Raw genomic sequence first — 26,492 nt, forward strand, 5'->3', positions numbered from 1 at the left:
TGCCAGAAATAGCTTTTCCTGAAATACAGCAAATTGTGTTTGCACCAGATGGACCTGCCACTTATCCAGAAGTCACTCTGAGCAGCACAGAGGACTTGGCAATAACAATGATGGACGGCACACCCTGCACCCTCCTTTCTATTGTTTATTTGCTATCACCATGCTGCAGACTCAGGTACTCTTTACATTTGCAGATTCTTCCACTCCGTTCATAACAACTACACAAGCCTGAGGGGCAAAAGAGTGAAGGCCTTCACCATCAACAAGAAACCTTTATTGAAGAAGGCAGCACAAAGGAGAATAAGTAGCAGAGAAGCTGAGTAGGTAAGCTTTGAAGTCAAACCAGAGAGGTTCAAACCTTGCCTCTGTCTGGCTGCATCATTGAGCTCATGGTGGTAGAGGCAAGACATGGTTTGTCTTGAGCTGAATGACCGTGGATAAGTTCCTTGAATGTACATAAGCCTCAGTGTCTTCATCTGTAAGATGGAGATAATAATAGCACCAACCTCACAAGCTTGTCATGAATATTGAACGACATTAGAAATGCAAAGTGCCTGCCTACATCAAGAACCTAAAAGCTGCCTTTTATTATTGCAGATCTTCTTTGAGTCATGCTTAGTGCTAAGAACGTATTATGTCGCCTCAACCCATACCAGCTGGGTAGGGTGACAGGGCACATATATGAAAAACTATCATTGATAATACAAGGTAGACAACTGTCACACAAATAGCATAAATGCATGTTGTAGAAAATCCAAGGAAGAAATAAACACCAAATTATAAAAAAAAGTAATTAGATTACAGATGGCAGTCCAGAAAGAGCAGGCAATTTTACCAATACTAAAAGCAATTTTTGAAAAAGAAATAAAATCCAAGTCTTCTGGTACATATTGTAGAATTTTTAAAAATAAAACTGTGCCACAATAATATTAAGGAAAATAATCTTAACAACAGCAGTAGTTGGCTGAGTGCAGTGGCTCATACCTATAATCCGAGCACTTTGGGAGGCAAAGGCAGGAAGATTACTTGAGGCTAGGAGTTGGAAACAAGCCAGCCTGGGGGACATAGTGAGGCCATATCTCTACAGAAAAAAAAAATTAGCTAAGCATGGTGGTGTGGCACCGTAGTCCTAGCTGCTCAGGACACTTAGTCAGGCGGATTGCTTAAGGCCAGGAGTGTGAGGCTTCAGTAAGCTATGATTGCACCAGCCTGGGTGAAAGAGTAAGACCTTGTTTCTTAATAAGAAACAACAAACAAACAAAGAAACAAAAAAAACAGCAGTAGTAATTAACACTTGGAAGTCACCTTTTATGAGCCAGGCATTTTATACACATTATCTTATTAAATCCTCAAATTAACCCCAGGAGGGAAGTACTGTATTTTTCCCTATTTTACAGAAGAGAAAATTGAGGTGCAGGAAAATAAGTAACTTTCCCAAAGTCCTACAGCCGGAAAGAGGCTGAACAAGGACTTAAACCCAGGTTTTCAAGCAATCACAATGGAACGTTGAAGGGGAGAGGAGAACAGGGTAAGCAGGAGCCAGGGAAATGACAGACCAACTCTTAGGGGAAACAGACATTCATGGCGAGTTAACGGGCCACCTCTACTGGAAGAGAAAATTCAAGTAGAGGAGTTAGCAGACACAGAACAGTGTATAAAGCAGATGAAAGAAGGCTCTGAATGCCAATCCAGACAGCAAAGTTTCTCTTTGTCTGTTGTTTGGTTGGGGAGAAGACAGGAACAGAAGACGGGAGTCTGAGAATTCTGTAGTTAAGGGGTTTTTTTAGACTCATCTGGTTACAGACAGAGTGAAGAGGAAGAGTCCAGTGGGAGGGAGACCAGTCATTGGCTAACAGCAGCAGCTCCGAGGAAGGATGAGGTGTTTTTCAGGTGTTCCCCAACTTGCCAGGGACACACAGCCACAAATCCACCGCCCAGTCTCACCACAGAGCATCGAGAAACTGACACTGTCTATCCATCTCTCCCTACAGGCTGTAGTACTCTGTGTCCACAGCAGTAGACAAAGTCCTTTGGGAATCATGAAGATTTTTTTCCGCTACCAGACATTTAGATTCATCTGGCTCACCAAGCCACCTGGCCGGCACTTTCACAAAGATCGCCAGCTTTGGATGCCTCTGACTCTTGCTGACTTTGAAGCCATAAATCGCTGTAACAGGCCATTGCCTAAAAACTTTAACTTTGCTGCGGATGTGCTGGACCAGTGGGCCCAAAAGGAGAAGGTATACGATGATGGGCTTCCAGTAGATGCTTGGTGTCCTCTTATCTCTCAGTCTTCCATTTCCTTGTTCTGGGGTTTACCACTTAATTCCAATGCACTCTTTCACTCTCTTGGTTTCCATTGTTTGTTTTCCAGTTGTCCTCCCCTCTCCCCAGAAGATCTTAGATCCTCAGCTACAAATGGCTGGGTGGCCCTGGAGCCTTCTCTGTCCCCCATCCCCAGGGTGGTTCCTCACAGAGTTAGGCCTCTTTTCCTTCTCTTCTCCAAGCCCCACGCAACAGTGCTTTGTTTTTAAGTTGGTCACAGGCTTATCCAAAAAGTAGTAAATTGAGTTTTGGTTTTATGAATACAGTTATCATTGGAGTAATTAGGAGAGAATTGGAGGTTGACAAGAATAAAGCAAGCAGCCCTTATGCAATGTTTACAGTGCAGCCTCAGGATGAGTTCTCTGTGTACTGATCCTCACCCCCTGCCAGGCACTGAGCTAAACACTTAACCTAGCAGTGCTTATCAAAATGCACCGCAGGCCCCATGGATGGGAACATGATGTTAGGTACTAGACAGACAAGGTATTAAATAACATTGAATCAATTCTTCCTGTTGAATACATGGAGAAAGCCTTCCTTGAAAACCATTGTGTCTTTAGCACCTAACACTTGCTAAACAGTCTCTTGAATAAAGACCACAGGTAGAAGCTAATCATCTCTAGATAAAATTTAATGGCATAGTTTTTTTCTTAGCATATTTGTTTTTCAATAACCTATTTTTTAGCAAGTGGTAATAACTGTCCAATAATGGTGCTGATTAAATGTATATTCCTTCTTAGGTAAATGTATACACCTAAAAAGTGAGTCAACGTAGAGAAGTATACAAAATAAAGAATAGTGCAGGTGCAGACAGAGCTGACAGAAACAGTGATACTTAAATGACTAAAGATTGAGAAATACTGACCTATATTATTTCACCAAATCCCCACAACAACCTGGGAGGTTTGCAGATGAGGAACTTGACCTCATAGAAACTAAGCTACTTATCCAAGGCCACACAAAAGAACATAAACCGAGTCCCTGATCTTTACAGAGGTTACATCCATAGGAAAGAGACACATCTGTCATATAATGAATTGGAGTTGTCTGGAGTATGAGCACAACGATGAAGGAACACGGAGAAGTCAGTGGAGAAACAAAGAGAAGTCTAAGAAAAGCTCATAGACTAATTGACCTGTCAACAGGGCTTTTAAGGATTTGCCAGCCAGAAAAGATAAAATAAGTTCTCCAGATACGAGAAAGAAGGGGGAAGAATTTTTTCTTTCCAAATAATACATAAGGCAAAGAGGTTTTGCAGTACGGATGACTCACTTTGTAGAATGAAGGGGAAGAAGTTTCCTCTAGAAGTCAATCAATTGATGCCTCCCTCGACCCTGCTTCTTGTGACTTGTGAAAACCACACCTCAGCCTTAGGGTGCAGAGAGATGTTTGGTTCTCAATTAAACTTAGCAGATTCATTCACGTTATTTGGATGGGACAGAATCTAATTTAAGCAAGAAAGAAATTGATTCAAGTAATATGGGAGAGCTCACAAAATTAGGCTGGACGCTGGAGAGTCCATCTCGATGAGGACAGGAACCAGGACAGTTCTCTGAGGATGCATAAGCACCAACAACCCATAGACAAGTTTTGTACCAACCATTTTCTATCTTTTCATTCCTCTCAGAAAACCAAAAAGTCCAGAGAGAGAAGGTCTGATTGGCTCAACTTTGGTCAAATGCCCACCCACTGCTCAGGGAAGGGTAAAAGCACTCCAAGGGATTCTCTTTTCAAGGCTGTGTTCAATAGGAGAGGAGCAGTGCCCTCAAAGTCGAACTCAGGGTGCTGTTAGCAGAATGCACCAGAGCCGGTGCCAAAGGGGGAAAACAGCAGATGCCCCATGTAAGAGTAATCAGTCATGTAAACCTACTCCTCTCTTTCCCATGTGTCCCCGGTCAGACAGGGGAGAGACCAGCTAACCCAGCCCTGTGGTGGGTGAATGGCAAAGGGGATGAGGTAAAATGGAGCTTCAGAGAACTGGGCTCCTTGTCCCGAAAAGCTGCCAACGTGCTCACCAAGCCCTGTGGCCTGCAGAGGGGAGACCATGTGGCCGTGATTCTGCCGCGAATCCCTGAGTGGTGGCTGGTCAATGTGGCTTGCATACGAACAGGTCAGTGCCAATATTTAACATGGTAAATCACACAGAAACATAGAAAGACTGAAACTCAAGGGTTTTCTGAAATGTTAGCTCTGATTAAAGCTATGTGTACAGAAGACCAAAAAAAAAAAAAAAAAAAGAAGAGTTAAGGTAATCATGATATAATGATAATAACAATAGCACTAAGAGGGAAGTATTAGTGTGATAACCATTTTGCAGAAGAGGAAACCAAGGCTCAGGTTAAGAAGCTTGCCAAGGTTAGCTGGGCATCGTGGCTCACGCCTGTAAGTTCAGCACTTTGGGAGGACGAGTCGGGGGGATCACAAGGTCAGGAGTTCGAGACCAGTATGGCCAACATGGTGAAACTCCGTTTCTACTAAAAACACAAAAAATTACCCAGGTGTGGTGGTGTGCGCCTGTAATCCCAGCTACTCGGGAGGCTGAGGCAGGAGAATCGCGTGAACCTGAGAGGTGGAGGTTGCAGTGAGCCGAGATCTTGCCATTGCACTCCAGCCTGGGCAACAGTGCAGGACTTTGTCTCAAAAACAAACAAACAAAAGCTTGCCAAAAGTCACAATTAGAAAGCCATTCTAGTCAGTCACAGCTAGAAAGCTATGCAATTGGGATTTAAAAACAAAAGCTCTATAAAAGCAAATTTGGGTACCAACATCTCTTTGCAGTGCTGGATTGTCTAGGACATGTTCATCCAGATCATCCAAAATTTACTTCTCTGGATATATTTGGATTCTCCCTAGCAAAAAAAATACAAGAAGAAGAAAAAGTATTTATACATCAGGACTTGTAAGAATATGATTGGCACTTCCCAGTTGACAAATCTCTACCTTTTTTTCAGACTAACTAATGTATTCAATGACACACTTTCTCCCAAAGTAGTAATTTATAATTTACCCCAAATAAAAATTCCGACAGGATTTTTTCCACTCTAGGACAGGAGTTGACAAGCCATGGCCTGTTGGTCGGGCACCTATTTACATAAGTGATTTTAATGGAATACAGTCATGCTTATTTATTTATATACTGTCTATGGTTCCCTTTGTTTCACAACAGCAGAAATCCTCATTGAGATGGAGATACTACGGCCCCCAAAGCCTAAAATATTTGCTATCTGGGCCTTTATTGAAAAAGTTTTCCAATTCCTGCTCTAAAACATGACATAAATGTTTATAAGTCAATTAAAAATAAGAATATCAAAGGATAGAATACTGTAAAGAACACAAAGATGTTTGTTGTAATGCTATTAATAATAAAAATTTGGAAACAACTGAATAGAAATGACTGAATTATAATAGGTGAGACTAAGTTTAGTTGAGGTGTGTGTGCATAAGTGATTAAAATTATGGTAACTCAACTTGAAATACTCCTAAAATGATAATTACAAAGATTTCATAATACTGTTGAAAATGATCTTTCTGTCAATATTAAATAAAAACAGCATTATATAAAATTTGTTTATATAAAATTCTTTTTGCATTCACTAAAAACAACCTGCAAATGTTAAGCCAATTGTGTGTTGAGAGTAGATTGAAGGTGATTTGTTATAAAAAAATGTAATATCGCTTAACGTAAGTTATGAAATGTATAAAATAATAATGAAAACTAAACACACAGGTTGAATGGCTAACATAAAACACTAAATTAAATGTAAAGCAAGGAGGTGAGATTATATTTTCTAACTCAGAATTATTAAATCTTCAGTGAGAATATTGAAATTGTACTATACCACATAGCAAAATATTTTGGATTTTTGCTGTAAAGTGTATCCAGTAAAGCCTAAGATATTTGCTATCTGAAATCCACAAGAAAACTTCTCCCAACCCTGAATTTAGCGGTCTACCCATTGAGCACATTCATATCACCGGTCTACCAAGGGTACTAATTATTTGTGAGTCATTAAGAACAAGTGGTTTCTAAAATAAATAATCTTAAATTTTTACATTGAGCGAATATTCTAAGGTGTTTTCTTAATCAACTTCCTTATCCTTTTGCATTTATTCACTTTCTCAAGAAGGGATGATATTTAAAAGCTTTTAAAATATATTTATAAAATAAAATCTTTCTAGCAATTCAACTCCATATTTTTGTCTTTAGCAAACTTCAGGGAACTCACCAAGAAATAAGTAGTTTGGCTTATAGCACAGGTCTTGGGAGTTTGGGAAATGTATCTTTGAATCTTTTCTATCCTTTGCCACTTACTGACTTTGTGATCCTTGTGCAAGTTATTATTTATATACTGGGATTAATTTTAAGTGATATACTGGGCATGTAATAAGTGCTCAATAAACAGTAGTGATTATCTGTAATACTTTATTTATATGCACTCCACTTCTTCTTCCCAATAATTCACTTTAGAAAGTACAAACTTTTCTCTTTCATCTAATTTGTCCATGTATGTTCTTCTCAGAATGAACTGGTACTTTAAAATCAGACGTCTTCAGCCAGTGTTTAGGATGAAATGAAGAGGTGAGATAAACTAAGCATTGCTAAAGTAGTCTAGGCAAACCTTGATGATGCCAGACCACTGGAATCCATAGAGTTGAGGGCTGGCTCTGCCACTCACTAGTTATGACCAAATCTCATATTCCATCAATGGGCACAACCACATGGGCCTACTAGGGTTGCTTAAAACAGTAGTCTCTAGGCATTTTTGATTGTATAATCTATCAATAAAAATATTTAGGATACACATCTTCCCATCTGGGTATAGCTATTTATTTGCTTCTACTGCACTAAGAAGACTATGCATATTATAAAACATACAAAAATGAGATAAAAGCATTAAAAGAATTGTAGTTTCCCAATAATTTCTAATTCTTTAAAATTTTTAATTTTAAAAATTAAACAGGAATGGAATCTCATTATGTTGCCCAGGCTGGTCTCAAACTCCTGCGCTCAAGTGGCCCTGCCTTGGCCGCCCAATGCACTGGGATTACAGGTGGAAGCCACCATGCCCAGCCAATAATTTTTCAGATTTCTATTTTCATTTGTTAGTCCCAATGGATTGTTGAAAAATTCACTTTGGAGACCACTGTTTTTTTTCTTTCTTTTGTTTGTTTGTTTGAGACAGAGTCTCACTCTATCACTAAGGCTAGAGTACAGTGGTATGATCTCAGCTCACTGCAACTTCCATCTCCAGGGTTCAAGTGATTCTCTAGGCCTCCTGTGTAGCTGGGACTATAGGTGTGCACCACCACACCTGGTTAATTTGTGTATTTTTAGTACAGACGGGGTTTTGCCATGTTGCCCGGGGTGGTCTCGAACTCCCGAGCTTGATTAAGCAATCTACTGGCCTCACCTCCCAAAATGTTGGGATTACAGGCGTCAGCCACCGCACCTGGCAGGAGACCATCGGTTTAGAGAATTGAATGAGAGAGTGCTCATGAAATGTGTTATAAGCTGTAAAGTGCTATTTAAGTGGTACATAATAATGATTCAAACGTGACGTTAAAATGTTACATAGTAATGGCCCACCATTATAATGTCTACTATATTCCAGACACTTATTGTTGCTATTCCCATTTTACAGATAAGGAAAGAAAGGCACAGAGACATCAAGGTCACAAAGCTTGTAAATTGCAAGGTCAGGATTAGACCCATGGTCTGTCAAACTCTGAAGCTAGTGCTCTAAGGGATCTCTCAGGGATCAGGGTCCTGTGCAATATCCTTGGGGATCCAGGCAGAGGTAGCCGAGGTAACTGAAGAATGGGTTGTGATGCTTCTCCTCACTGAGGCACAAAGCCCAAGTCTTCCACAAAGGACAGCAGTTCCGTTCAGTGCAGGGCCCTCTGTCCTTCCCAGGGATCGTCTTCATACCAGGAACAATCCAGCTAACAGCAAAAGACATCCTCTACCGGCTGCGAGCATCCAAGGCCAAGTGCATTGTGGCCAGTGAAGAGGTGGCCCCAGCGGTGGAGTCCATTGCATTGGAGTGTCCTGACCTTAAGACAAAACTCCTGGTGTCTCCACAAAGCCGGACTGGGTGGCTCAGCTTCCAGGAGTTATTTCAGTGAGTATTTTTCCCAGCCAATCTACTCTGCTGGCAACACCACAAATTATAGCTACATCGGGGAATCTCTTTGCCTCTAAGGACTCAAGGACACTGTGAATTGATCTGGGCTCTTACTTAGAAAAGAGTTACCTAATAGCTGGGTATGGTGGTTCACACCTGTAATCCCAGCACTTTGGGAGGCTGAGGTGGGCGAATCACTTGAGGTCAGGAGTTGAAGACCAGCCTGGCCAACATGGTGAAACCCTGTCTCTATTAAAAATACAAAAATTAGCTGGGCGTGGTGGTGCCCGCCTATAATCCTAATTACTCAGGGGGCTGAGGCATGAGAATCACTTCAACCTGGGAGGTGGAGGTTGCAGTAAGCCGAGTTTATGCCACTGCACTCCAGCCTAGGCAACAGAGTGAATCTTCGTCTCAAAAAAAAAAAAAAAGAAAAAAAGAAAAAGAAAAATATTACCTAATAAATGGATTTAAGGGCAGAAGAAAGGGACATAGCTCTGCCTCCACCCTCCTGCTTTCTACTGTGGTCTATGATGAGAAGCTTGTGTGATTTGGCCCTTGCTTAAAGCTGGACCACATCTCCTGCTACTCTCCCTTTTCTTCCTCAAACATGCCCTACCTCAGCTCCTATTATTTCTTCTGCCTGGAGGGCTCTTCTTATCCCTTTTCATGAGTGGTTACTTCCTGTCATATTTTGACTCAGTATTTTATCCTAAGAAGCTTCCCTTGACCACACTACCTAGAATAGAACTACAAGCCACTCTGTCACATCGTCCTCCTGTTCTCTTCATATCACTCATCACCATCTGAATTATCATGTCCATTCATCTGTTCCCTTATGTAGAGTCTTTTTTTCTCCTCTAGAGTACGGTTTGGTAAATTCAGGCCCCAAAGGCCAAATCCGGCCTGCCACCCTTTTTGTTGGTGTTGTTTGCTTGTTTCCGTTTTTTTTTTTTTTGAGACAGGGTCTCACTTTGTTACCCAGGCTGGAGTACAGTGGTGTGATCTCGGCTCACTGCAACCTCCACCTCTGGGTTCAAGTGATCCTCCCACCTTAGTCTCCTGAGTAGCTGGGATTACAGGCACCGGCCACCATGCCTGGCTCATTTTTGTATTTTTAGTAGACAGGGAGTTTCACCATGTTTGTCAGACTGGTTTCGAACTTCTGACCTCAAAGTGATCCACCTGCCTCAGCCTCCTAAAGTGCTGGGATTACAGGTATGAGCCACTATGCCCGGCTCTGTTTTTGTAAATAAAGTTTTATTGGACTGCATCCATGCTCATTTATTTACATATTGTCTATGTAACAACAGCACAGTGGAGCAGTTACAACAGAAACTGCATGGCCCACAACGCCTGAGATACTTGCTATCTGCTCCTTTACAGAAAAAGTTTGGCAATCCCTGCCCTAAACCATAAGTTGTAAGAAAGCAGAGACTTTGTTTGGTTCATCTTTCTATCTCTAGTTTCTAATGCGTAAATCGTGCTTAATATTTATAAACGAATGAACAAAAGAGATCACAACTGCAGTTTTCCTCATAGGTAAAATGGCAATAATTATACTGTACGTATCTCAAGTGTTGTTTTGAGGATAAATTAAATGAATATGTGAGAAAGTGTTTTTTAAGCTACAAAAAATGTGTAAAATGTTAATTAATGGTATTATCCTTCAAAGAGGTGTTGAATAGCTTATGTTTAAAAAGAATTCTTCCAGAGAAGTTTATAGAAAGAGAAGACACGTAAACCCTGCTGAATAATAGGGCAGTTTTTTTTGTTAGAATGAAATTTTATCTTACTAATTAATATAAACCAAATACTATTGGCCAATCCCAAAATTCTTTCCCAAGGGCCACACCAGTGAATACTGCTTGTGTCTTTTATAAGCTGTGTAACCTTGGATAAGCCAAGTAACATTGCTGAAACTCTTTATCTTATCCATAAAGTGGAGACTATGATAGTATCTACCTCATGGGTTTGTAGAAGGACCAAATGTGATAAAACATGTAAAATTCTTAGCTGAATGCCTGGCACAGAGTAATTACTCCATAAATATCATAGTAATTATAACGGCTATCATTATTATTTTCAAGTTAACAAAGTCATTCAACAGTGTAGTGATTCCCAAGGGAATGGTATTTATATTATTTGAATATGCATCTCCATTAGTAACATACTTTTTTAACATACCTCCAATACATGTATTTATTTATAAATTATATACATGTACTTTTATGCATTATACAAATACCAAAAATAAAAATTTTAGAGGATGAGTAAAACAGTACTATTGTGCCACTGTACTCTAGCCTGAGTGACAGTGAGACTCTGTCTAAAAAACAAAAAACATATAATTTGCAATTCTTCCTTTTTCTTCTCTACCCCAGTTGCCTTGCACACTCTTTGAGCAGCAAGCACTTCCACTTCGGAGACTTCTGTCCTAAAAATCTTTGCAATAATCTGTTGAGTCCCCAAGAAACCTTAAAGATGCCACAAAATTTACAACAGATAAAGGACTTTAAATTCATGTGGATTTCAAATTGAAATTTGCACACTTTGGGAGTGGTTTTCAAGATGGAAAAAATCCTCATTTTAAACAAATGACTTTGGAGTGTCATACCTCCAAAAAGGGCATGGATTGTTTCTCTAAAAACTAGGGAAGGGACAGCCGTCTCATTGCCAACAGTTGGCTAGTTTTTCAGAAGACTACACATAGCAATAATGTGGGCTAATTTTACATTGCTAGAGTTGATCTTTTATTCAATAAGTACATTTTAAGGCTTCTTGCCCTCCTTCTGCCTCCCACGTATAGAAATCCATTAACACTTTCCAGAATATTCATAATGGGATAAGGGAAAAGGTCAAAATTATAAGCCAGATTGATATGTCTCTTTTTCTGTCCTAGTACAAAGGACCCTGTCCTGTGGGGTCCAGGACTCTGGATTCTGACCATGACAGGGTCAAGATGGTGTTCCAAGCACGGGAACAGCATGACCAAAGATATGGAAGCAAAAAACCAAAAAATACCCTAAGTTGTGCAGGGAATGGACTACAAGCAGTTTGGTTTAGCTAGAGAATAAAATATGGAGTCCGAGTGAAGCCTGGAAGAGCAAACAGGCCAGATTATGGGAGATCTCACATGCCATACTAAATCTTAAACTTGACCCTGTAAACAAGGGAAGCCATTGATGGGTTTTAAGAAGGGAAGTGCCACGGTCAGGTATGGATTTTAAATAGATTTATCTGGCAGATATGTAGAGGATTAGTTTGAGGAGGAACAAACTGGAATCAGAGAGGCCATTCCGGAGCCTCATCTAGGGCAGAGATAATAAAAAATCTAAATCTGAGCTCTGATGAATAGGATGGAGGAAAGGAAACTAGAACTAAACAACTAGCAGGACTTGAAGAGTATTGGATGTGGAAGATGAAGGAAGAAGGAGTCAAGGCTGAGCTGCTTTTTGACTTAGGTGATTGGTGGGTAGGTACCATGAGTTGGAGAAAGAGCCAGTAGATGAGGTTAACATAACAAGTTTAGAGTTGGACATACAAGATTGAAGGGTCTGTGAACATTCAAATGTCTAGCAGGTAGTAGATACATGAGTCTCAGGGACAAGAGGCAAAGATACAAAGCAAGAAGTTATTAGTATATAATTAGCTCTGAAATCTGGAAAGGCATAACTCAGAACTCAGGTATTCAAGGAAAGGAAGTCAGATAATGAAATCACTGCTTGAAAATCTTCCTGTCACTCACAGCTTGTGATGCTTTTTCTGATAGATAGATAGATAGATAGATAGATAGATAGATAGATAGATGGATGGATAGATGAAAGATGGATAAGTAGATAGGTAGGTAGGTAGATAGGTAGGTAGACAGATGGATGGAAGAATAGATAGATGAAAGATAGGTAGGTAGATAGATGATAGACAGAGATAGATAGATGATAGGTAGATAAGATAGATAGATGCCTTCTATCAAAAGGTTCCGTACTGTCCATCTGAATTATCACCATCTGAATTATCATGTCCATTCATCTGTTCCCTTATGGATTGAGAAATGTTTAAACATAAGAGGTCTCCCCATAGGTATTAGATTCTGTGAAGTAATGCCCCTCTCTAGGCCAACACATATCAACTTCACTCTATACATACATTGAAAAGAAAATCAATATAGTTGAATGAATGATCTTTTTCTATTTTAAGGGGAGGAAGCAAGTTACCAAGAAAACCATGTTAATATTTTATGAAACTATTTTTAAATAATCCTCACTGTTGGCTGGGGACGGTGGCTCATGCCTGTAATCCCAGCACTTTGGGATCCCAAGGCAGGCAGATCACATAAGGTCAGGAGTTCGAGACCAGTCTGGCCAACATGGTGAAACCTCATCTCTACTAAAAATACAAAAATATAGCTGGGCATGGTGGCACATGCCTGAGTCTCAGCTAATAGGAGACTGAGGTGGGAAGATTGCTTGAATCTGGGAGGTGGAGGCTGCAGTGAGCCGAGATTATGCCACTGCACTCCAGCTTGCATGACAGAGTAAAACTCTGTCTCAAAAAAAAAAAATCCTCACTGTTTTTACTGTTTCAATGACAATGTCACTTATTCACCATCAAGATGAACTAAAACAGCATCCTTAACCCTGTTTCCTTCAACCAGAGAAATTAAAAATATGATACACCAGCCAGGTGTGGTGGCTCTCGCCTGTAATCCCAGCATTTTGAGAGGCTGAGGCGGGTGGATCACCTGAGATCAGGAGTTTGAGACCAGTCTGGCCAACATGGTGACACCCCATCTGTATTAAAAATATAAAAATTGGCTGGGTGTGGTGGTGCATTGTCTGTAGTCTCAGCTACTTGGGAGGCTGAGGCAGGAGAATTGCTTGAATCTGGGAGGTGGAGGTTGTAGTGAGGTGAGATCATGACACTGCACTCCAGCCTGGGCGACAGAGTGAAACTCCATTTCAAAATATAAATAAACAAATAAAATAAAAATATGATGCACCAGTCTCAAAAATTCTCGGATACTGTACCAGTTATCCATCACTGAGTAACAAATCATCCCAGCACTTAGTGGTGTAAACAGTAGTTATTTTATTTGCTCATGAGTCCATGGGTCAGAAATTCACATAGGGCTCAGCAGAGGCAGCTGGTCTCTGCTCCAAATCAGCCTGACTGGGGCTCGAGTATCCAAGGTGGGTTCACCTTTAAGTCAGGCTGGCTGCCAGCTGAAGCACCTCAGTTTTCCTGCACATAGCCTCTCCCTCCAGCAGGACAGTCTAAACATCTTTATATGGTGGTTAAGGTACCCCACAGGGAAAATGAAAACTATGAATCTTCTTGAGGCCTAAGCTGAGAAGTCCCAGAACCTGTGCCACAGTGTATTAATGAAAAAAAGTCATGAGACCACCCCAGATTCAAAGAGAGAGGACATAAGCTCTGCCCTACAATGAGGGAATGACATACAAGGATGATTTGTTACTCAGTGATGGATAACTAATACAATATCTAAGAATTTGTGTACAGGGATGGAAGGAATCATGGAGCTATCTTTGCAGACAATCTTACACAGAGATTGTTATCAGTTTGGTGAATTCAGTGGGTCAATGAAATTAACATGGACACAGATTTATTCATCTTCCTATCACGCCACTCTCAGTATAAATCCAAGATGGCCAGGGTAGCTCCAGACATCCTGTACTTGCACAACAATACCCAAAGGCCATAAAACAGGATGGGCTGGGGAAGAAGGCTGCATCTTTTCCTCATGACTCTTTTTAGAACAAGAAAACATATGCCATTAAAGCCTTACATCTCATTGTCCATAACTGCATCATGTGTCCAATCTTCAACCAAAGGAATGACTGTGACTGGCTTAGATTAATCAAGATTTGCCTGTAGGAGCTATACAGGGACAGTCTCCCCTGAAGCACTTAATTGCCTGATACTTGAACAGAATCAGTTCTATGAGTGCAAGGAAGAAGGAGACAGCTATTTGGTAAGCAACTAGCTGCATCTGCCACAGATATCAAAGATACTGAAAAAAAATTATTTAAAACTTTGATCCAAATGCCAAAAGATCTTCCTTTAAATAATAAAACCCCCTGAAACATTAATAGCAATGTATGAAGATTCAATGCTGATTTTTAAAAACTCACAGACTTTTTAAAAACACACTTGGAAAAAAAAGTTATGATCCATAAAATGCATGTCTTTTGTTATTAATATTGAAAGTTATCTTGGCTATTTCTTTACCCTATACGGAGATGAAGCTTAAAAAAAGAACTGGGCTGTTAAATCTTAGCACTGATATTCAAAATCCCGCTAAGATTTCTTGAGGAATTCCTCTCAGGAAAGCTTTGGATTAGGTTCAGTTCTGTTAACTATCTTCTGGTAGCAAGAGGGCATAAGTAGTTGAGCAGAAGAAATATCAGAGTTAAACTGGTCTGCCATCTTCCACCACCATCTTGGGGTCCATATTTTGCAGATCCGCCTCTGAAGAGCACAGCTGTGTGGAAACAGGAAGTCAAGAACCAATGACCATTTATTTCACCAGTGGGACCACAGGCTCTCCTAAAATGGCCCAGCACTCTCAGAGCAGCCTCGGCATTGGGTTAACCCTCTGCGGAAGGTAGGGAAGAAAATTCAGTTTGTTTTTGGTGAACTCCCCCAAAGCTGCCAATATATGTATCCAACTAACTAACTGATACTTCTCCTTGAATTGCTGTAAGATATTGCCAATATAATAGCTACAAAACACAACTCTTGCTGGCCCTGCCCAACCCAGCTCAGTAAATGGCAGCATCTAACCAGCTGATCAAGCAAGAACTTAAGAATCGACCGCAATTAATCCTTTAACAGCATGTCTGGCTCCCTGTTCTCATTGCCAGGAAGGGCTACCCAGAAAGGCCTTCCTAAAAGAGAGGCTGTCCTACAATTGTCACATTATCCCATTTTATTTTCCTCATAGCATTTATACTACTTGAAATAATGATATTTATTAATACACTTAACTCACTTTATTGTATATTTATTCACTATCTGTCACCCTAAAATAAGAGCAGAGATTTGGTCTACCTTGCTCGCTGCTGTAGAACAGCGCCTAGAACATTCCAGCTTAACAAGTATTTGCTGCATCAATGGACAAACTCAAAAAATCATGCCACACCCAGCCTCTCACTGTACTCTCAGACCACCTGGGATTCTGCAAATGCCCTTAAGAAGCGTAGAAGTAGAATCTATCACCTTGCCTGGGGCTTCTTTTGACCCTTCTCTGTAGCCCTTAAGATTTTGGGGCAAAGTCACCCCTGAAAGATACCAGTTTGTAATTTTTGTTTCTTTACTTTTGGTCTGTTTTGTTGCTTCTTCATATCATTTAGGTATTGGCTGGACTTGAAGTCCTCAGATATCATATGGAATATGTCTGACACGGGCTGGGTCAAGGCCGCCATTGGCAGTGTGTTTTCTTCCTGGCTGTGTGGAGCCTGTGTTTTTGTGCATCAAATGGCACAGTTTGACACTGACATCTTCCTAGACGTAAGTCAAGTCCTTCAGCTAGATAGATCTTTAGAGTTCCTCCTTGTTTCCCATAAAATCACGAAGAAATTATTCCTCAGAATACGAGGCTTCTTGGGCTTCTGAAAATCATTTCTTTATACAAAGCAAAGTCTCAAGGGTCTTGGCTTTTGAAATGTATTTGACAGAATGGAGGGGGAATAACGGCAGCACTCTTAGGCAGGAAATCCGGACTGCTGCTTCAAATAGCTTAGGATTTGCTAGTGTTGCTCAATCTGTAGCTACTTAAGAAACTGGTTCTAAATAACAGATTAGGAGTCTGAAGTCTAAACAAATACTTCATTTCTGATTCAGTGAAATAAAGATAATAGCTGATAAACCGGAACTCTTGTGTGGAGTGGACATTAAAAGTGGGGGTGCCTTTCTCCCAGAGCAGCTCTTCTTATTCTCCCCCAGCCTATACTTCCCACTTTGTTAGTTCTCAGAACCCAGTACTCTGTTGGAAACCGGGCATGCATGCCCTGCCTTCTCAGCCGGGGACAGCTAGATTGAGATATCAGATAACTCCAGTTTCTTTAGACTTTAGAAAAATGTGATTAGGGCCAATTATTTTTCAACCATGACAAATTTATTAAGTTTAACAAAATACATATTATTACATACAAACTACACTGGTGTGTGAATAAAAGCTCTTAACCTGTTATTTTGCTAACTGGTCTGACAAGATGGTTTAAGGCAGCAGTCTGCAACCTTTTTGGTACCAGGGGCTGGTTTCGTGGAAGACAATTTTTCCATGGAGACTGGGGGGAGTGGGGAGATAATTTCAGGATGATTCAAGTGCATTACATTTATTGTGTGCTTTATTTTTATTATTATTAAATTGTAATGTATAATGAAATAATTATACAAGTCACCATAATGTAGAATGAGTGGAAGCCCTTAGATTGTTTTCCTGCAACTAGACAGTCCCATCTGGGGGTGATTGGAGATAGTGACAGATCATCAGGCATTAGATTCTCTTAAGGAGCACACAACCTAGATCCCTCACGTGCACAGTTCACAATAGGGTTCAGACTCCTATGAGAAATCTAATGCCACTACTGACCTGACAGGAGGTGGAGCTCAGGCGCTAATGCGGGCAATGGGGAGTGGCTATAAATACAGATGAAGCAGGTGTAATCCCAGCACTTTGGGAGGCTGGGGGTGGTGGTGGATCACGAGGTCAGGAGTTCAAGACCAGCCTGGCCAAGATAGTAAAACCCCTTCTCTACTAAAAACACAAATAATTAGCCAGGTGTGGTGGTGGGCGCCTGTAATCCCAGCTACTCAGGAGGCTGAGGCAGAGAATTGCTTGAACCCGGGAGGCGGAGGCTGCAGTGAGCTGAGATCATACTACTGCACTCCAGCCTGGGTGACAGAGCAAGATTCAGTCTCAAAGGAAAAGAAAAGAAAAAAAAAAGTACAGATGAAGCTTCGCTCTGTTGCCATACCACTCACCTCCTGCTGTGTGGCCCAGTTCCTGATAGGCCACAAACAGAAACCAGTCTGTCCTGTGGGTTGGGGATCCCTGGTTAAAAGGTCTTAACATAAATGTATGCTAACATAAGAACTGGGACCTCTCCATCAGGTTTACAAAGTGCCCTAAAGTTGGTAAGTTAACTTTGCAGTTTCAAAACCTATGTTTGTAAAATAAGAATATTTTTATTTTACAAAAATCATGTGTGTATTTTAAGTGCTATAAAAACCTTTATAGATGTATGCTATTTTTAGGTGTATACATTAAACTTTATAAAAATAATTAGAATCTACGGAGCAGATACACACGGTAGAAATGTTTACTTACTGATCAAACGTTATACTTTATCTGTGACAATCCAGGTAGCCCAGATATACATTTTGAGAGCCTTCTCCCAAATACTTAAGTTTAATGCAAATTGTCAATACATTGAGGGACATAGTGGAACTTCTCTGGAAGAAGGAGCTCTAAAACAGTATTTCTCTAGATTTAAGACGCCTAGGCCATATCTTATTTAAGAAACCAGAGGCATAATGAACTCAGCAAATTTTTAAAAATTAAGAAAAGGCCTAAAAAAATGCTTGTTTCTGCATTTATTCAACTTACTCAAAAAGACTAATATATTTTATAGGAATGGAGCTGGAAAGGTCCCAGTAGGTTTGCTTATACATCCATAGTCAATACTATCTATGAATATATGGGCAGGAGGTTACAAGATTACACTATAAAAGGTAACTTGCAGCCCTGAGGAAGAATAAGCCAGTTCATACTTTGGGTTGTTCTCAAATTCAGTAATTCACTTGTTGAATTAGATTGTGTATGTCTGTTACTGTAATATTAATATATATACATTCTTTTCAGTAATTGGAAATTCCCAACAGATATACACTCACTAGTGACAAGTAATAAATATTTGTTTTCTTATTCCTAGTAGTGACCATGGGATGGGCACATATTAATGGTGGAAAATAACAGGGTGTAGTATAACAGCTCTAGTCATGGCCTTTGACTGACCACTTCTGACATCTGTGTCTTTCTCCATCATCCAGACGCTTACCACTTACCCCATCACGACCCTGTGCAGTCCTCCCACTGTGTACCGGATGCTTGTGCGAAAAGACCTTAAGAGGTACTTGGGCAGAAATCTCCATTGGAACCACAACCAGTAGCTACTATCCAGGATCACAGATCTCCCTTTTTCAGCTTAGGATAGCTGAGGCTTTGTCAGTCTTATCACCACTGACATTGTGAACCGAATAATTCTATTGTTGGGAGACTGTCATATGCATTACAGAATATTGAGCAGCATCCCAAGACTCTATTTGATGCCAGTAGCACCTCGTCTTCCCCATTTGTGAAAATCAAAAATGTCCCTAGACACCGCCTAATGTCTCCTGGGGGGCAAAACTGTCCCCTAGTCTAAGAACCACTGGAATATCTTCTAGGACAACTGGACATTTTTCCAGGGACAATCAGACCTCTATAGTCCCAGAACTCCCACTCAAAAAAAATTATCCTCTAGTTCTACTCTTTTAGAAACACTGTGATTTAGAATCAGCCCTCAAAAAAGAAAGAAAGAAAAGTGCATTTATATTGCTTTGAAGAAAAGCTAACAAAGTTTATGACTTGAAGGTCATATTCAATTTAGCCAAACCATATGAACACCCAGCAGAGTTGCAATGTAGATTTGTTTAATTCAAACTCAATACATGAGGAGAGAAAGGAAGAGAGGAGCAAATTCAGTAGCATAGGCTTGTCCATCCTCCTTTGCCACCAAAGTGTGGTTGCCCAAGAGGGAAAGTGCTATGCGAGACAGAATAAAGCAAATATGAATCTTCTCTTTTCCTAATCAGTGTCAAGTCCTTTGCTCCTATGTCACGGCCTTTGAAACATGAGCATCTTGTTCACGTTTTAAGAGTAATTCAGGGACTATTCAATGATTATTTTGAATGCATATGATTTGTATTCTACCCACACTCTCTGGCCCATTTGAGGCCTCAGCGTATGAGAAGCAGGCTGTTCCAGGCTTTCTCACTTGAGTCCAGTAAGGCTAGTGGTTAAAAGCTAAGCAGCAAAGTCAAAGAGGCAGGGCCCTGCTACTTACTAAGCATGTGGCCTTGGACACTCAAGATAACCTTGCTAAGCCTTCATCAACTCCATCTTTAAGAGAGGATTAAGAGCCCCCTCATAAGGTAGTGGTGAGAATTTAATGTAAGTGACATGCTTGGTGAGATCACCCTGAGAAGTGGAAGGTGCCTGGTAGAGTTTCATGAGTATCAACTCAGTCCTTTATTACATGGGAGGCTTTGGGCAAGTTCTTTAACCTCTCTGAGCCTCAATGTCCTCATGCGTAAATAGGGGTTGAGAGAAGTCTAAGAATGCTTCTAAAGCCCTTACGACATAGCGACTACTCAATCAATATTAGCTGTTATATCATGTGGCTCATAATAAACACTCAGTATCATTAATAGCATTTTCTCCTGCCATTTTACATCTTTAGTAGCTAAGTTCTCCTCCATCTGCTAAAATGAAAGCTCTCAGGAATTTTTGTTATAATCACTAATGTGCCCCCATATACCTAGAACAATGTCTGGCAATATGGCAGGTGTCAACAAGTATTTGTTGAATGAACTTTCCTAAGACTTGCCTCTCCCAGCTGCTACGCTTGCTGCTTGAATGTCCTCATTGTCTTGCAGTGAAAGCACTCAGGTTCCTCTTGAAAAGACCCATGCAACTCTCTCTCTCCAGGTATAAATTCAAGAGTCTGCGGCACTGCTTGACGGGAGGGGAGCCACTCAACCCAGAGGTGCTGGAGCAGTGGAGGACGCAAACTGGGCTGGAGCTGTATGAGGGCTATGGACAGACGGAAGTGGTATATCTAGCGGGCATCTATGTTTAGCATATGAGGGGGCCTTTCTGCCCCAGGTTTGTCAACTGAGCCCCTGCAGTGCCTCCCTCCCACTCTAAATTTGTATAGAGTTTCCCAGGATACCTCACCTTGCCAGTAGTTACCAAAACTTGCAGATTGCTCAATTAGGTTTTGCTGAAGGGGAATGCTGATTATTCCATCATTCCTACCTCCCCGTTTTGCAGGAGAAACCTCAGAGGCATTAGGGGGTGGGTGAGGTTCAGAACTGAGCGGCTCATCTTTCCATTGTGCTGGGAATAATCCTCTGAGAGCGTCCATGGGAAGCTGATTCTCAGGTGCACTTGATGGAGTCTAAGGCGTGGTTTTCAAAGTGTGGCCCTCAAACCAAGCAACATCAGTATCATCTGGGTAGATTTGGTAGAAATGCCAAATTCTTAGACGCCACTCCACACCTAATGAATCAGAAACTCTGGGATAAGGCCCATCAATCTGTGTTTCAACAATGCTCCAGAATCTCAAATTTGATTCTAACGCACACCCAAGTTTGAGAACTACTGGTCTCAAATAATATATTTCGGAAGGTGTGTGCCTGCATGCCAGGAAAATCAGTCAAAATCAAATCTTAATTTTCATTGCCATGATATAGTTTCAGAAAAGGAACTTTTGTATACTTATACAAAGCTTGTCCTCTCACTAGGGAATAATTTGTGCCAATCAGAAAGGCCAAGAAATCAAACCAGGTTCAATGGGGAAAGGAATGCTGCCCTATGATGTCCAGGTAGGTTGAGAAAATATCTGACTGGTTCAATAAAGGAGAGAGAACGTGTTCCTGTTCTGCTATTCATTGTACAACTATTCACAAGCTGCTTTCATTTTGTGAAAAGAAAATTTTAAGAACATCACTTGTTTATTTCATTCCAGATTATAGATGAAAACGGCAATGTTCTACCACCTGGCAAAGAAGGGGAAATTGCCCTCAGACTGAAATCTACACGGCCCTTCTGTTTCTTCTCTGAATACGTGGTATGAGGACAGAAAGTGCTGGTCATGCCTTAAATACAGACTTGGGTTCAAATTTCATTTCCACCATGTCTTGCTATGTAACCTTGGGCAAGTAACAAAATCTTTCATCCACCGTAAAATGGGGAGGCTATCATCTATCACTCAAGAGTACTGTAAAGATGAAATTCCAAATGTAAGAAACTGGTTGCAGTGGTTATCCTCAGAAAGGAAAACTGGACAGGCTGGAATGAGGATGCAGTTGGGGGGTGCTAGAGGTAGAAGAGGGGCTTTTAATTATACTCTTTAGGACCTTTTGTATTTTACACTAGGAACTATCTTTTTAAAAAATTTAATTTCCAGCCAGGCACAGTGGCTCATGGCTATAATTTCAGCACTTTAGGAGGCCAAGGTGGGAGGGTGGCTTGAGCCCAAGAGTTCAAGACCAGCCTGGGCAACACAGTGAGACCCCATCTCTACAAAAACATAATATAATTAGTCAGGTGTTGTGGCACATGCCTGTGGCCCCAGCTACTCAGGAGGCTGAGGTGAGAGGATCATTAGAGCCCAGGAGGTCGAGGCTGCAGTAAGCCACTGCACTCCAGCCTAGGCAATGGAGAGAGACTCTGTCTCAAAAAAAAAAAAAAAAAAAAATTCCTTTAGAAGTAGGATGTGTAATGTACTAGTAACTTAATGAGTGCCATACCCATCTCTGTTCTGACCAGACTAATCCCCAAATGTCATCCTTGGTTCCTAGGACAATCCACAGAAAACTGCTGCCACGATAAGAGGAGATTTTTATGTTACTGGAGACAGAGGAGTGATGGACAGTGATGGGTATTTCTGGTTTGTCGGCAGAGCTGATGATGTCATTATATCCTCTGGGTTTGTACCTTTTCCACTCTGAAGAGGTAACAATTTGACAGGGAGGGAGATCTCTTACTTGGAGGATGTGGTGGTCAAAAACTTCTTTTCCTCTTCAGGTACCGTATTGGGCCATTTGAAGTGGAGAGTGCACTCATTGAGCACCCAGCAGTTGTTGAATCGGCTGTTGTCAGTAGTCCAGATCAAATCCGAAGAGAGGTAGATGAATGTCATTCATTAAAGAAGCAACTTCATGTTTTCAAGTTCTGTCCATTTGACCACTGTAAAGGCTGAACCAAGAGTGGTCAATCTATTAATTCTCATTATGAAGCATGCATTTGGCCAAAATATAAATCAGGCAACCAACTTTACAATAAGTTGTGTCCCAAAGAGGCGGTATTAGAATTCTTTTGATGGCAAGTGACAGAAACACAAATCAAACTGCCTTAAAAAAAAAAAAAGGCATTTGGCTCATATAAGTGACAAGTACTTAAGTACAGCCACATCCAAGGGTTCACGTGAGGTTGGCAAGATTTAGCTTCTCTTCACTTTTGACTCTGCTGTTCTTTATTATGGCTCCATTTGATCAGATTCTTCCTACTTGATATCAACCAACTCCAGATGTATACACCTTAGCAACCCTCCACCCCTTCAGGGAAGGATACAGCTCTGCTTTCAGTTGTTTCAAGTAACACTTAAGACTTCATTTGCCTACCTTAGATCATATCTCTAACCAATGTGGTTCAGAGACTGGTATATGCTAATTGGTCAGCCTTGGATCATATGTCTATCCTTGGAAGTAGGTGTTGGTGTCAGTCCCACCAGACAGAAGTTAGGGTAACACTCCATAGGAAAATTAGTTACTAAAAAGGAGGAACAGATACTGCATAAGCAAAAGCCACAGATTTCACTGAATGGAAAGCTGTCATGGAATTCAGAATATATTTTCTCACAGAAACAAGACAAATAGAAAACTGTGGGCACGGTGGCTCATGCCTGTAATCCCAGCACTTTGGGAGGCCGAGGTGGGTGGATCACTTGAGGTCAGGAGTTCGAGACCAGCCTGACCAACACGGTGAAACCCTGTCTCTACTAAAAATACAAAAATTAGCCAGGTGTGGTGGCGGGTACCTGTAATCTCAGCTACATAGGAGGCCGAGGCAGGAGAACTGCTTGAACCTGGGAGGCAATAGTTGCAGTGAGCCACGATTGCACCACTGTACTCCAGCCTGGGCAACAGAGAGAGACTCCGTCTCAAAAAAAACAGAAAGAAAGAAAAAGAAAATTGTGGCCAGGTTCCCAAACAATCTCATGAGCCTATTTAGGACCTAAGGAAACGGAACTCTGGCAATGACAGTAATAGCCTTAATTCTAGGAGGAAGCCTTATTTTCATAATTTGTTTTCCTCATGGAAATTTCCTACGGACATAGCAAGTGACAAAATTTCAAAACAGTTTGTCAGCATCATTCCACATCTGTACCTCCCTCTCACACACCAGTTAGCCTCTGTAGTGACACTGTGGATCCCATACTCTTACCTCCTGTACCCACTCTACTCTCCATCTACTCCATTCTCAAAAATAGTTTCTTCCTGCCACCATGTTCTTATTCTCTCAATATAAATGATTTCAGCTGAACCAAAGTAACCACGAATTAGAATCAATGTATGAACAATAAATGATATAAATTATGCTTACTAACCTCAGTAATTATCTAATTGGTGGGTTTTAAACAGTATTTCAAAGAGAAGCAAACAATATGAGTCAAAAAAGACCTCACAGAGATAGATCGATCCTTCCTGAGAGGTTTTGATTTTTGGCTTTGTTTTGTTTTTTGGAGATGGAGACTTGCTCTGTCACCCAAGCTGGAGTGCCGTGGTGCAGTTATAGCTCACTGTAACCTCTCAATCTGCTGGGCTCATTCGATCCTCCTGCCTCAGGCTCTTGAGTTGCTAGTACTACAGGTGTGCACCGCTGCACCCTGGCTAATGTTTTTTTAAAAAGTCTTTGTAGAGATGGGGGTCTCACCGTGTTGACCAGGCTGGTTTCAAACTCCAGGGCTGAAGCTATCCTTCTACCTCGGCCTCCCAAAGTCTTGGGGGTTATAGGTGTAAGCCACCATGCTCAGCCCCTTCCTGAGGTTTGATCTCCCAGGATACACAGCCCTTCCTCCACTGGGACCCCCCAAACTCCTTTGAAACCACATGTCCTCTAGGAGCTCCATTTGTCCCCCTCCTACATGCTTCTAATGGTACCGGTTTAATGGAGTAAGTGGTCATCCATAAACCAAGGACTGCCCGTATAATACATAGGATCAGTCTGATTGCAATGTTAAATACATGCGTGATCTGTAAATAGAACTTAACTTTCTTGACCCACTGCACTCCTCACACTCATGCACCATTTACCTGAAAATATTCTGAAAAACATCACTTTGCAATTGTATCCAAGCTTTGTTCAGAGGTAACCTCTGGCATTTGTAGTCATCACACGAACTGTTGTTAACAAGTAGTAAGCAACTGCATTCAGCATTGGCTGCAAATCCTTGACATGTCTGAAAAACAGATGAGCAAGATAAATTAACTTTTCTGTTGCAGGTGGTGAAAGCTTTTGTTGTCTTAGCTGCACCCTTTAAGTCCTACAACCCAGAGAAATTAACTCTTGAGCTTCAGGATCATGTGAAAAAATCAACTGCACCTTATAAATATCCAAGAAAGGCAAGTACTTTGCCCAAAAGTTAAGTTTGGATGTTACTAAACTAGGGTCTAAGCTAGAATTAGATTTTACTGGATTTTGACTTTATAGTAGCTCATTATATAGGTAGATGACGCTTTTCAATTTGTTTAACCATAAGAATTTTGCTTTAAAATGTTTTATATTAGAACGGTATAAGTGAATTATAAACCAGAACCTTTAATCAACTCTGCAATACTGAATCACTACTAAGAGTCTTTCTAGGACTAATTAGTCCCATTCTGTATGAGAACAACACAGTGGCAAAGAATTGCCAAGTGCCTTGTTTTTAGGGACAGCCCTTGATTCATCTATCTCACTACTCTTATCCCTAATAACCCTATAAATTCAAAGTACATGCCTTGAAGTATCAAGTAACCTCAGTTAATGTTCAGAAGAAGATGGTATCCAAAGAAACTATGGAATCTTTCCTGAAACCTTCTTCAAAGAAGGATTTAAAAACAACACTATATAAATACATGAAGATGGCCCTGTAGTTTCCTTCTAACTGTGGAATTGGTTGATAATTACTGATCCGCTGCATGAGATTTCTATTTCATTTGGCATCATTTCAGTCAAAAAGCAGTTAAACCTAAAAACTACTCACATTTCCTCCATTAAATTCACTAAATCAGTAATCGTTGACTTTCAGAAAGACTATTTGGGGGCATTTTAAAATACACTAGTCTTATTTTGAGAGAAGAGAACAAAAGGAGGATTTTTGTGGTCAAGTCAGGGCAGAAGGGAAAACTGTATATACTCCAAATTATATACTCCAAATTACCCCTAAAACTCTTCCTCAAAACCTCCAGGATCCAGCTCTGAAAAGACAAGAACTGTTCTTTTTGTGTTTAGCTGTGATCTCCGTTTCTTGGGAAGAGTGGAGGCCTAGGACTTACTTGAACTAGGGGAAAGAAATGGGGTAAAGGGACTATGACTTTCTTCTGGCAAAGCATTTCAGTGAATTTGCACTAAAAATCCATCAGATGGAGCTACACTGTCACCCTTCCTATATAAACAGACCAGTTTCTGGTGTCCATGAAATTCAATGAGCTTAGGCTAAGATAATCTCGACTTTAAAATTCAGTCAGAGTTTCATGCAAGCTCTCTCCCATTGCACTGACAATTGGAAGGATAAGTGTCTCATAATGTTTTTTTCTGTCAATTAGGTGGAATTTGTTGAAGAACTCCCAAAGACAATCACTGGGAAAATCAAACGCAACGTTTTAAGAGACCAAGAATGGAGACGAAGATAGCTTGATAAGAAAACTGAAAGGTTAAGTAGTAATATGGTTGCTTTCTTTTAGTATTTGTTCCTGATAATTCAGTGACTACTCTCTTAAAATGTTTAAGATCTTTCCTGCTTGAAAACTTAACTGTTGAGTTTTTGGTTTTTACTTAGCTTTTTAAATTTTAAAGTAAATAAAAGCCTAAAAAATATATGGATGCAAATTGTTATAATGACCAAACTGACAAAGGTAACGATGATGATTTGTAGTGTTGAAAATAGCAGGAATCAAATGATTGCTTAGAACAAGAAAGTGCACAATGAA

At 40.6% G+C, this 26,492-nt stretch overlaps 1 protein-coding gene across 1 annotated transcript; it reads left to right on the forward strand.

Moving 5' to 3' along the window:
* The first annotated feature begins 2,039 nt into the window (after positions 1-2,039).
* ACSM4 (acyl-CoA synthetase medium-chain family member 4) lies at positions 2,040-26,195 on the forward strand. The gene is made up of 13 exons (XM_011983067.1): positions 2,040-2,240; positions 4,225-4,435; positions 8,240-8,447; positions 14,932-15,075; positions 15,824-15,980; positions 18,525-18,604; positions 20,224-20,347; positions 21,042-21,122; positions 21,266-21,367; positions 22,101-22,228; positions 22,327-22,426; positions 24,804-24,923; positions 26,109-26,195. The coding sequence occupies exons 1-13, from the start codon at positions 2,040-2,042 to the stop codon at positions 26,193-26,195; spliced, it is 1,743 nt and encodes a 580-aa protein (XP_011838457.1).
* The last annotated feature ends 297 nt before the right edge of the window (positions 26,196-26,492 follow it).

The sequence above is a fragment of the Mandrillus leucophaeus genome, unplaced genomic scaffold (assembly GCF_000951045.1).
Source record: "Mandrillus leucophaeus isolate KB7577 unplaced genomic scaffold, Mleu.le_1.0 Scaffold245, whole genome shotgun sequence".
In the NCBI taxonomy this organism is placed as follows: domain Eukaryota; kingdom Metazoa; phylum Chordata; class Mammalia; order Primates; family Cercopithecidae; genus Mandrillus; species Mandrillus leucophaeus.